This window comes from Pan paniscus, chromosome 6 (assembly GCF_029289425.2).
Source record: "Pan paniscus chromosome 6, NHGRI_mPanPan1-v2.0_pri, whole genome shotgun sequence".
NCBI lineage: Eukaryota > Metazoa > Chordata > Mammalia > Primates > Hominidae > Pan > Pan paniscus.
This window is the reverse complement of record NC_073255.2, coordinates 118,940,405-118,953,106: the sequence shown is the minus strand read 5'-3', so window position 1 is coordinate 118,953,106 and position 12,702 is coordinate 118,940,405. Positions and strand designations below refer to the sequence as shown.

At 55.7% G+C, this 12,702-nt stretch overlaps 1 protein-coding gene across 1 annotated transcript; it reads right to left on the bottom strand.

Annotated features, from left to right (window-relative positions):
- Positions 1-835: 835 nt before the first annotated feature.
- On the bottom strand, positions 836-12,286 carry LOC117981257 (mucin-3A). The gene is made up of 11 exons (XM_055115311.1): positions 10,660-12,286; positions 10,380-10,565; positions 8,416-8,531; positions 7,926-7,990; positions 6,836-6,984; positions 6,358-6,423; positions 5,839-6,001; positions 5,014-5,187; positions 4,830-4,921; positions 4,624-4,676; positions 836-4,454 (listed from the first exon to the last, which is right to left on the bottom strand). Exons 1-11 carry the CDS (start codon positions 12,284-12,286, stop codon positions 4,413-4,415), a joined length of 2,733 nt encoding a protein of 910 aa, XP_054971286.1. The 3' UTR covers positions 836-4,412.
- Between the last annotated feature and the right edge of the window lie 416 nt (positions 12,287-12,702).

Below are 12,702 nucleotides of genomic sequence, written 5' to 3'. Positions count from 1 at the left end.
CTTATTAATAAACTCTTATAATGTCCCCAAATCCACAGAGTTCGTCACTCCAGCCCTTGAAACTCTCCCATCAGCTCCTCCCCACCTGTACCTCTCTCCCAACATGTCCGGGTGGGGTAAAGGAGGTCTCATCTGTCAAGGCTTGGCTGGCAGAGGCAGCCTCGGAGGGCCTGAGTCCTTGGCTGGGAGGATGGTGGAACTTCCCTGGTGGGTTACCTCAAAGGTGTCCTGCAGGGCTCCAGAGACCCCCACCCCAGCTCCCCTGCCCCCTCACCACCCCTTCTGCCCACCCCACAGCCTTCAACTCAAGGTCTCCCTCTCTCGCCTCTCCTCATCCCTGTCCACCCCTGCCAGAAAGGAATCAGAAAGTCTGTTCTGTATGAGGGAAATCAGCGGGTCAGAGTCATCTCTCAGACACAGCCACGACCAGGCTGAGCAAGGACCCCCGAGCCCCTGTCTCCTCCTACAGCCCCTCAGCCACGGTTTGTTTTTTGTTGTTGTTGTTTCTTTTTTTGTTTGTTTGTGTTTTTTTGAGAGAGTCTCGCTCTGTTGCCAGGCTGGAGTGCAGCAATGCAATCTCGGCTCACTGCAACCTCTGCCTCCAGGGTTCAAGTGATTCTCCTGCCTCAGCCTCCTGAGTAGCTGGGACTACAGGCATGTGCCACCATGCCTAGCTAATTTTTATATTTTTGGTGGAGTTGGGGTTTCACCATGTTGGCCAGGATGGTCTCAATTTCCTGACCTCGTGATCTGCCTGCCTTGGCATCCCAAAGTGCTAGGATTGCAGGCGAGCCACTGCAACTGGCAGCCATTTTTTCTTTTTTCTCTTTCTTTCTTTCTTTCTTTCTTTCTTTCTTTCTTTCTTTCTTTCTTTCTTTCTTTCTTTCCTTCTTTCTTTCTTTCTCTTTCTTTCTCTCTCTCTCTTTTTTTTTTTTGACAGTGTTTTGCTCTTATCGCCCAGGCTGGAGTGCAGTGGCACAATCTTGCCTGACTGCAGACTCCACCTCCCAGGTTCCAGTGATTCTCCTGCCTCAGCCTCCCAAGTAGCTGGGATTAGAGGTGCGCACCACCATGCCTGGTTAATTTTTGTATTTTTAGTAGAGACGGGGTTTCACCATGTTAGCCAGGCTGGACTTGAACTCCCAACCTCAGGTGATCCACCCACCTTGGCCTCCCAAAGTGCTGGGATTACAAGCATGAGCCACCACGCCTGGCCCCGTCAGCCATTTAACTGGTGGGGATTCCCTGGGTGCACCTGAGGCTACTCCAAGTCAAGAGATGATACTGTCACACACCCCTCTGGACTCCCTCTCTACCGACCAGGGCTAGCAGCATGTGCAGTGCCTCCGTGAGGTTTGGAAAGACCCATCCCTCCAGCAGATAAAGCCCCCAGGATGAGGGCAGGCAGAGACCACTGTCTATGTGACAAAAGCACCTTCATCCTCCCGGGGGGAGCCTGGAGAGCAGAAGCTGTGGATTTCAGCTGCCCCTCAGCCAGGAGCTGTGTGCAGACCATCCCCTGCACAACCACAGGCACCCACAGGTCTCCAAAATGACCTCTTCAGCACCCCCAAAGCAAGATGAGGTCACAGCACGGGTCTCCAGCCCTGTGGCAGCCCCTTGCCATGCAAAGGGGAGGAGGCCACCTGCAGCCCTCCTGCCTGAGGCAGGGGCGTGTACTATGACCACCCAGGAGCACTGGACCTGGAGCATCAGCCCAGGAGCACTCACCCGGTGTCGCTGTAGTAACGGACGCACAGAGCCGGAGAGCCAGCGTCAGAATCCAGATCACCAGCATCTCCCAGGGAACGGGCCCCTGGCTGCCCGTCTTCCCTCGTCAGGAGGGACCAAGAAATGAAAGCTTCCCAGGAAGGGATCAGCTATAAAAAGGACCCCAGAGAACTTTGCCTTGAAGCAGGGCAAAGTGCCTGGACAGTGCCTATCCCAGGGTAGAGGTGAGGTGATGCTGTTGGGTCGGTGGCACGTGGTGACCACGGGGAGTTGGACAAAGCGCAGCCTGTCCACCCTCCTCCCTTATAAGTCCTGGAGCAGTGACCGCCCTCAGCCAGGGTCCCTCTCTTTCAGCGGAAGTCAGAGCCACTGGGGGTGGGGCAGTGCAGGAGGGAGGGACGGAGGCTAGAGGTGTGAGCACACCACTGGTGACAAGAGGTGGGGGCCAAGAAGCGCCGGGGAGCAGGTGACCATGGAGGGAGAAGTTCACAACAGTGGAAGGGGCAGCTGGCAACAGGCCAGACCAAGCGAAGGACCCTCCACTCCCACCCCCGAGAAGCCCCTCTCTCTTCCAGCCATCCCTCCCCATCCCCCGCCTCAACATGGTCCTTTCCAAATGTCCAGGGCTTTCCCTGGGGTCCCCAGTTTCCAGCCCTTTTCCTGGGCGGGGTGCCCACTCACACCTCAGACTTTATGGTCCTGGTCCCCACCCCTGGCCAGACACAGAGGTGATGAAATGCCATGGCTCATCCCTGCCCAGGGCAAAGATCACAGGGGCCTCTCCCAAGCCCACACCAAAAGACCCAAGGGGACACGTTATTTCTGATCACCCTCGACTCCTCAGGCAGGCCTGACTGCCCACAACAGCAGGAACAGAAGGGCCTGGTGCCAGCATAGACAGGCTCTGCTGTGTGAGTTTGCTATCAGGGTTTGGGGGCCTTGTGGGGGGATCAAGATCTTTGGGGAGGCTCAGCTTTACCCATCCTTGCAAAAGGTGGCTGGACCAGGCAGCCCTAGCCCCTGGACCACCCAACTCCCTGACCCAACACCAGGGGTCTAATTGCTCCCTAAGCCCCCAGTGTCAAGGTCAGGGCAGTGGTGGGGGTGTGGAGAGCACAGATGACAAAGCCCAAGGGGCCCCTGCCCCGAGTCACTTTCCAACAAAATGGGTTCTCCCCCAACCTCTGTGTTTTCTATGAGGAATGTCATGGCCCCCAAGGGCTGCCCACAGACCTTCCTCCTTCCTCCCTGGGAGACACGGGTGCTCCCAGGATCCTCCTACAACACCGCCTCTGGAAATCCCTGTTCTCCAACCAAGTGGAGACCACTGAGGGGGTAAAAAGGAGACAGAGAGCTGCTGCTTTTTACAATAAACTGTATATTGTGCACATGGAGACCTGGAGATGTGCCGACTTCCTGTTCCCAAAGCCGATCTTCCCCGCCAAGGAGACTGAGGATTTCAGGGCTCAGAGGTGCCGCAGGAATCGAGTTGACACCTGCGACTCGGGAGAGAGCGGGGAGGAGGGGAATCGGAGGGGATGGGTTTAAAAGGCAGAGGGGAGGGAGATGGAAGGGAATGAGGAGGAGGGAGACTGAGGGGGCTGCCTTTCCTTGGGGACTGGGGAACTCATGCCCTGCCCCCACCCACGGGGCTCCAGGGGTGAGAGAAAGGGGTGAATGGAGAATCCGGTGGCTGGGTGATGGGGAGGAACAGCAGCTGGGGTATTTAGGGCTGGGGGAGTAGGGGCAGAACCACCGATGAATGGACAGGCTCAGAAGGGGAGAAGATACAAGGAATGAGAGCAAGAGAAACGGGGAATTGGGCAACGGGGTGAGGGGGGGATTAGGAGCTGGGGTATTTAGGGCTGGGGGAGTGGGGGCAGAACTGATGAATGGATGGGCTCAGAAGGGGAGAAGATACAAGGAATGAGAGCAAGAGAAACGGGGAACTGGGCAACAGGGTGACCGGGGGAACAGCACCTGGGGTATCCTAAGACACAGAGGCTATCTATACCTTGCTAGGGACTAGGATGTGAGGAGAGGAGGGAGGATTTAGGGCTGGGGGACTGGGGGGCAGGATGGATGAAGGAACGGGGTCAAAAGGGGAGGACGTCTAAGGAATGAGAGCAAGAGATGCAGCAGGGAGTTAGATCAGGAGAGGGCGGGAGATGGGATGGGGCTGCAGGCTGCCTCCAGGTTCAAAGTAAGAAACAGGCATTAGGGAATTGAGAGAAAATAGGAACCAGGGCCAGAGACCAGGTGAAGGACGTGAGGATTGGAGGATCCGAGAGAGGCAATGGCAACACGAGGGCTGAGACGGGAGGGCAGAGTAGGATCGAGAATTGACCAAGTCTATGTGGTTTACACAACAACGGCGTGAGATATCATACAGGAATGCTGTACCCGTTTTGCAGGTGAGGAAACTGAGGCTCGTTACTGACTTGCCCAAGATTCCACAGTGGAAGAGCCTGGACGTGAACTGCGTCTCCAGGTGGGTTTCAGCCAAGTTGGAAAGAGAAGGATGGGATTTGGGGAAACAGTCTCATCTTCCCCAAGAACAGCAGGAGCCTGGGCTGCCCGCGTCCTGGGGCCACCTCTTGAAATGGACGCAGTGCAGACCCTTGTGTCCGAGGCAGGGCGGAGGGGGTGGCGGAGGGGGTGGTGAAGGGGCCCCGCAGGGCTCACACTGAGGAGGAGGTCATCTCGGGTCTCTTGATGTGCACCTATCAGAGTCACAGTGAGGGACGGGAACGCGAAGCCACTGGTTTGGGCTGACAGGGAGGTCACTGCTGATCCGAGCCCAGCCCCCTCCCTGCCCTGGTGGGGGTCGGGGAGGGATTCTGGAATGGAGGCTGGGAGAGTTCCTTGGGGTCCCCCTCTTTAGCCCCTCACCTTCATAGTGGTGTCCACGTTCTCCAAGGCCACATAGAAATTTGTATCCTTGTCTAGAGAGAGAGGAGGGGAGAAAGAGAAGGGGAGAGGGAGGGGACAGAAGGGAGAGGGGGACAGAGTAAATGCGAGGAAGGCAGGGAGGGCGTCTGTCCTCGCAGTGGTGCCCAAGAAAGCCCCGGCCTGCTTCCTCAGGAGGCAGGACTCACCTGTTCCTTCGTCCTCGAAACCCCAGTTTGAAAAAGTGCCCACGACTTCCTCATCCCAGGTCTCGAACCATTTCCTGTCCTGGTCCCAGGACCTAGGTGGGGCCGCCGCGCGGTCAGACAGAGCCGGCCCGCCTGGGACCCCTTGGCCGCCCTCGCCCCCCGGCCCCGCCCCCCGCGCGCTCACCGGCCTCGGCGCTGGCCGCACCACCATCCGGAGCGCACCGCCCGGACGCCCAGCGCCAGCAGCAGCAGCACCAGCAGCGCGGCGCCGGCCGTCAGGCCCCCGACCAGCGCCCTCCAGTGGACGGCCACCTCGCAACGCGGGCCAGAGAACCAGTGCGTGTCGGTGGAGTAGCAGCTGCGGGAGATCGCAGGGTCAGACCCTCTTCACCTCCGGGCTCGGGGTCCACGCGTGCACCTGGGCCCCGCGGGGGCGGGGCTCCAGCCTAGGGCAGCGGGGTGTTCCACCCTAGGGCAGCGGGGGGTTCCACCCTAGGGCAAGCTGGGGGGTTCCACCCTAGACAAGCGGCCGGAATCCACCGTAGAACAAGGGGATGGGTCTCCACCCTAGAACGAGGGGGCGGGGCTCTACCCTAGGTGAGGGGGCGGGATTCCACCTTAGATCAAGTGGGCAGGGCTTCACCCTAGAAGGAGGGGGCGGGGCTCCACCCTAGAACAAGGGGGCGGGGCTCCACCCCAGACGAAGGGGGCAAGGTTCAGCCCTAGAACGAGGGGGCGGGGCCCCACCCTAGAATGAGTGGGCGGGGTCTATCCCGGAACCAGGGGACTGGACTCAACCCCATCAAGGAGGCGGGGCTCCACCTTAGGGCGACGGAGCAGAGCTCCAGGGCAGGGCTCCACTGTAGGGCAAGGTGGATGGGCTTGGAGCGGGACTCTGGGGACGAGGCTCCACTGTAGGGCCTGGGGGCAGAGCCAGGGCGGCGCATGAGGCTGGGCTTCATCCTAGAATGAGTGGGCGGAGCTCGGCTGATGCTGAGCGGGGCCTTACCGACACGCGGGACCGCTCGTCTCCAGAACGCACTGGCCCTGGTGACAGTCGATGGCGTTGTCCACGCCCGACGTGCATTTGGTGACACAGCGGAGCCGGGTAGCCTCCACCAGAGGGAAGTAGAACTCCTCATAGCCCGTGGGAGCGGCGCGGCGGCAGATGGCTGGGGGTTGGGGAGGGGGATGCACAGAGACAAGGACCTCATCCATTCTATTCAGGGGCCTGATAATGGTGCCTCTGAATATGCGCGAGGAGGATTCCATTTCCGAGGTGGGATGCTGTGGGGTAGACCCTGGGATTCGATGAGGGGAGGCCACCCCCAGCACCCTCACCCTCTCCTCGTGGCCTCTGCTGTCCTCAGGTGGAAGCCACTAACCAGCCCCAGGAAGAGCCTCCCTAGGCCACATGACTTGCCTCCCCCAAAGGTCTCTCCCTGCCCACAGGCTTCAATGGGCAGATGTCCCTGGTGGCAGGGGTCATGGCCATGGGAGACCACTCAGCCCTTTACCCCACCCTCACCTTCCGGGGTCAGCTCTGTCTTGCTGTTGTTGTTCACCTTGATGGAGTCAGGCTTAAAACACAGGGCTGCGGAAACACAGGCACAGATGGAATGGGCGGGGCAGGTCAAGGGGTTAGGGCCAGGAAGCAGGATAGGCACAGGGAGGGCAGTGAGGGCTATCTCCGTCTGGGGGAGTGTGGAGGGGCCACAGGGGAAGACTCCTGTTCTCTCCCTTATCTCCCCTGAATAATCCGAGGTCTTCAGCCATCGGGAAATGCTGAGCCTGACGATCAGGGGGTCTCTTCCCCAGTACCCAGGTCCTGGGGAGACCCTCCCTAGCCCCACTCTTGATGGCATTGTGTGTGGACTTATTCCCGTTCTCCCAACCTGCCAGAGGTACCACAGGGCTGGCACCTGAGTCCAGTGGCCCCCTGGCTGAGCTGGAGTGGGCTGGGGTGACACCTCAGGCCCTGGCCCCTCCTTCCAGCCCGGGCTCACTCTGGGAGTCCTGGCAGCTGTTCGCATCCTGGCTGGCGTTCTGCAGCCCCTCCTTCAGCGTGGTCTTCACCTGCTCGTACTGGCTCTCCAGCTGGGGGCTGAAGGGCATCTCCAGCAGGACCAGGTAGTCCACCACGATGCTGCCATTCCTGAGGGGTCCACGGCCTTAGAGAGTGCCCCAGCCAGGGGCACATGGGTCCTTGGAGGGGCACCTCCAGAAGCAACCCAAAGTGCACCAGAAGGGGGAAAGAGGGCAGAGGTCATGAGTTGGGATGCCACGTGCATCCTTTTCAGAAGGGGCTGCCAGCATTCCTGACTTGGTCTGCCTGGGAAGGCAGGACAAGGAATGACTGACATGATTGACTTCCTATCTCTGTGTGTTTTATAGAGACAAAGTCTTGCTGTCACCCAGGCTGGAGTGCAGTGGTATCATTGTAGCTCACTGCAGCCTCCAACTCCTGGGCTAAAGTGATCCTTTCTTCTCAGCCTCCCAAGTATGTGGGACTACAGGTGTGCACTACCACGCCTGGCTAATCATTTTACTATTATTATTATTACTATTTTTATTGTTGTAGGGATGGGTTCTCACTATGTTGCCCAGGCTGGTCTTGAACTGGTTTCAGGTGATCCACCTGCCTAACCTTCCCAAAGTGCTAGGATTGCAAGTGTAAGCCACCACATCTGGCCTGACGTTCTCTTCTTGTTGCATCAAGCCATCATCCACTGGGCACCCCTGGACGCGCGTTCTCTCCCTCTCTCTCTTTCTCTCTCTCTCTCTCTAATGCTGACCCACTCAGTAGAGCAGGGGCCAGCCAGAGGGGGACGAAGTCACCAATCCAGGCACCACCTTCCCACATGTCCCTGCAACTTCTCTCCTTCCAGTGTGCTGAAGAAGAGAGGTGCCACCCCTCCTTCAGATAAATGGCCCCAGAAAACGATCCAAAAAAATACCCAGGGAGTGATTCTTATGTACCCCCTCCACCCCTCTCTTTATAAAATCTGATGATTACAAAAGAAAGGAATGGGTTTTTTGTGTGCACACATTTCCCTCACCCAACACTGCCTCCGCATCCCCAGATGGGTCTCCTACCTCAGGGACAGGATCTCCACACCCTTGAAGGTGAAGCCCTGCATGTCTGCAAAAATCTTCTGCATCTGAAACACCAAGGATCCCTGGGCTCAGGTCCGAACCTGCAGACCTGAGGGGACCCAGACGCCCAACCCCAGCTCCAGGGAAGACCCTTCAATTCCCCTCCCCGGCCGGGTGCCGTGGCTCACGCCTGTAATCCAAACACTTTGGGAGGATGAGGCAGGCGGATCACGAAGTCAGTAGTTCGAGACCAGTCTGGCCAACATAGTGAAACCCCGTCTCTACTAAAAATACAAAACATTAGCCAGGTGTGGTGGTGTGCACCTGTAATCTCAGCTGCTCGGGAGGCTGAGGCAAGAGAATCATGTGAACCTGGGAGGTGGAGGTTGCAGTGAGCCAAGATCGCACCATTGCACTCCAGCCAGGATGACAGTGCGAGACTCCATCTCAAAAAAAAAAAAAAAAAAAATCCCCTCTCTTTGCCCTTTACCTGATTCCAGAAGGTCTTGTTGAAATCCCTGTAGGCCTGGGAAGTGTTGTCATTGAGGTCTGGCGAGAACTGCTGATCCACAGACACTTCCATGCCCACCTCGGTCTCCACTACATCTGCACAGAGCATGCATGTCCCCAGTCACTTCTCTGTCTGCTTTTGTCTGAAGCCACCGACACCACCACCACCACCCACAGGCTCCTCCTGCTGCTCCCCTCCAAGATCCCTGAGGACAGATGCCCAGAGGCAGGAACAGATGTAGGAATTCCAGGCAGCATAGTGCCTTGGGAGGCTGAGGCAGAAGAATGGCTTGAACCCAGGAGGCGGAGGTTGTAGTGAGCCGAGATTGCATCACTGCACTCCAGCCTGGGCCACAGAGAGAGATTCTGTCTCAAGAAAATGAAAAAGAAAGAGAGAGACAGAAAGAGAAAGAAAGGGAGAAAGCATTGTGTGAAGATGAGAGAAAGAAAGAAAGAGAGAGAGAGAGAAGGAAGGAAAGAAAAAAAAGAAAGAAGAGAGAGAGAAGAAGGAAGGAAGGAAGGAATTGTGTGGAGATGAGTGAAAGCAGGCAGGAAGACAGCGGTCAGCCTGTGGTCCCTCCTGGCTGCCCCCATACTGGGTGGATGTCCATGTCCTAATCCCCAGAACTGTGACTATGCTATACTACGTGGCAAGGGAGGATCAAGGGTGCAGATTGAATTAGATTGCTAATCAGCCTAACTTTTTTTGTTGTTGTTGAGATAGGGTCTCATTCTGTCATCCAGGCAAGAGTACAATAGTGGGATCATAGTTCACTGCAGTCTTGACCTCCCCGGCTCAAGTGATCCTCCCACCTCAGCCTCCCAAATAACTGGGACCACAGGCATGAGCCACCAAGCCCAGATAATTTTTTTAAATTTTTTGTAGAGATGAGGGTCTTGCTGTGTTGCCCAGGCTGGTCCTGAACTCCTCGCCTCAAGCGATTCTCCCTCCTCGGCCTTCCAAAGTGCAGAGAGATTATAAGACAATCAGCTGATTTTTTTTTTTTTCTTCTGAGACAGTCTCGCTCTCCCTCTGTCATCTACGCTAGTGTGCAGTGGCTAAATCTCGGCTTACTGCAGTATCCACCTCCTGGATTCAAGCGATTTTCCTGCCTCAGCCTCCTGAGTAGTGAGGATTACAGGCATCTGCCACCATGCCCAACTAATTTTTGTATTTATAGTAGAGACGGTTTCACCATGTTGGCCAGGCTAGTCTTGAACTCCTGACCTCAGGTGATCCTCCCGCCTCAGGCTCCCAAAGTGCTGGGATTACAGGTGTAAGGCACCCCGCCCAGCGTAATCAGCTGATCTTGAGAAAATTAACATAGACTATTTGGGGAGGAGGCAAAGTCATCACAAGGGTCCTTAACAGTGGAAGAAGCAATCAAGGAGGCCAGAGTTCATCAGAGGGAGATGAGGCTATGGGAGAAAGACACAGAGAGATGCAGACTTGCTGGCTTGGAAGATGGAGCCAGGGGCCCTGGCACACGCAATGTGGGAGGCTCCAGAAGCTGCAAAGGGCAAAAAAATGGATTCTTCCCTGGAGCTGCTGAAAGACAACACAGCCCTGGTGACGCCTTGATTTCAGCCCAGTGACACCCACATCAGACTTCTAATCTACAGAATTCTAACATGATAATGTCGTGTTGTTCCAGCAGCCAGGTTTGTGTTTGTTGGCCCGGCAGCAGTTGGAAACTGATACAGCTCCAAGCAGCCCAAGTCAGGAGATGGGCCCAGGAGGGAGGGTGGTCCCAGCCACCTCCTAAGGGTGAGGACGGAGAGGAGCATGACACAGGGCAGCGGAGGGCATGGGAGAGATGGCAGGGAGGGAAGGACCGGGCAAAAAGGCATGGGTGCCTCCAGGCCCCACGGAGGGATAAGTCTGGGGAGAGTCAGTGACACCCTGTGGGAGGAAGTGCAGAAGGCATAGCTCTGGCAACTCACCTAGATCCACCTGTTCCACAGCAAACTCACAACTGGAACCATAGAAGGTGCTGGGGCACTGGCACTTGAGGCTATCCCACTGACCCCCGTTCTGGCATCTGGTCTGGAGCTGACAGCGGTCCCCAGAGAACCCCAGAAGGCAAGCACACTGGCCCTGTTTCCAGGTGCCACCATTGTCACAGGTGCCTGGAAAACACAGGAAGAAAGGGAAGTTCAGGATAAAGCCTGATCTCAGTGACACAGGAATTTTGCAGGGGAGGAAGGAGGGGAACAGAGAGGCAGAAGGTCCAACCTGCAGTGGTGGTCAACATGTACTGTGTGGTCATCCAAGAAGTGATGGGAGTTGTCCTGCGCGTTGTAAGGGTGGTAGGAGTCTTGGTAGTGGCCACTGATGTCTCTGAAGTCCTGGCGGTGGGTGGGGAGGGGTGTGTTGACTTGCTTGAAGTCCTCAGGATGGTTGGGAGGCTACTGCTTGGTTTCATGGTGAGCGGGATGGTAGAGACGCCAGGAAGAGGTGGGGGGATCACAGAGCTGTTGCTCAGCCAGGTCTCACTGGTGGGCAGTCGAGTACTTGTGAAAACTGTGTTTGTGGGTACAGTCCCAGTGCCAATGGAACTGGAAGCATTAGGTATGATGCTGGACTCACTTTCTGGCGTCATGGAAGAAGTGTCCATATGTGTAGCAAGAGTAGTTTGCATACTGATGGAGCTAGGACAGGTGACCATTTCAGTAGTAAAGGGAAAGACTGTTAATGGGGTGGTGGGAGGAGAAGTAGCTTCAGTGCTGGGATCCATTTCAACACATGGATCAGTGGGGGAGGCAGGGACTATGGTAATTGTTATAGTTCCTGGACAGAGTGTGGTGGAGGGAAGGGAAATATAAGAAAAGGGGGTTGTTTCAGTGAGACCTGTGGTCAGAGAGGAGCTGGTTGGAGAAGTGCTGGTAGTTGCAGAGGAAGAGAGACTAGGAAACGCTGTGATAGAAGTGGAGCCCACATTTTCTGTACTGAAAATGTATGGTGAAGAAGCAACAGAATGAATGGTAGTAGCGAACACTGGAGTTATGCTGGCAGAAGACGGAGAAGAGGACATGATAATAGTCGGTGTTGAGGACCAGATGATGGTACTAAAAGAAGTCAAGATTGCATTTGTAGACGTACTTCCCCTAGTGAAAGATTCTGTAGTGAACTCACTTGTAGATGTGAGTGAAGTTTGCAAAGAGGGGATTGAAGGGGTTGTTTGAAGGGTGGAGGAATGTGTGCTAGGAATAGGAAACTGTGATGTTGACATGATCTTGCTCAAGGCTGTTGATGGAGTAAGAGTAAGAAGAGTGGACGTAGAGGAATCCATACTTCCAAAGGTGACAGTAGTAGGTACAGGGGATGTTTGGGTCCCAGTGGCAGACATTAGTACAGGAGGGGCCTGTGTTGGGGTTTCAGGAATAACAACAATACTTGTGCTAAAGGAACTCATTGGGGTGTTGTCAGTACTTCTGAGGGTCGCTCTCACAGTGGACATGGTGGGAGAGATGGTGCCCACAAGGGATGAGGTTTCTGTACTTTGGATGGAGGGAGAAGATGAAATGATGTGTATTGGGGTTGGTAAGCTACTGATATCAGTGGGTATAGAGGGAAGGCCTGTGGTTGTAGTCAATGAAGTGCTGGTGCACAAAGGTAATGGGGTGAGAGTTCTTAGGGATGTGGTCGGGATGTCTGTACTCAGAGAAGATGGGGATGAAGGTGTGGAAGTCACCCCAGTCTCTGAGGTAGTGAAAGGTGAGGTGATGGCAGTTGTGGATGAGCTGACTGTGGAGTAGATGGTTGAAGAAGTGAAGCTGGGAGTACTGTGTGAGGTGGTCTTGGTGGTGATGATTGAAGACATGAAGCTGGGAGTATTGTGTGAGGTCATTTCGGGGGTGGTGACTGGAGAAGTGAAGGGGGGAGTACTATGTGACCTGGAATCAGTGATGCTGTTTGAAGAAGTGAAACTGGGAGTACTGTGGGATGTGGTCTTGGTTTTGGTGATTGAATTAGTGAAGCTGGGAGTACTGTGTGAGGTGGTCTCGTTAGTGGTGATTGAAGAAGTGAAGGGGGGAGTACTGTGTGAGGTGCTCTCTGTGCTGGTGATTGAAGAAGTGAAGCTGGGAGGACTGTAGGATATGCTTTTGGTGGTGGTGATTGAAAAAGTCAAGCTGGGAGTACTGTGGGATGTCATCTCGCTGGTGGTGATCAAAGAAGTGAAGGTGGGAGTACTCTGTGGGATTGTCTCGGTGGTGGTGATTGAAGACGTGAAGCCGGGAGTATGGGATGAGGTGGTCTCGGTGG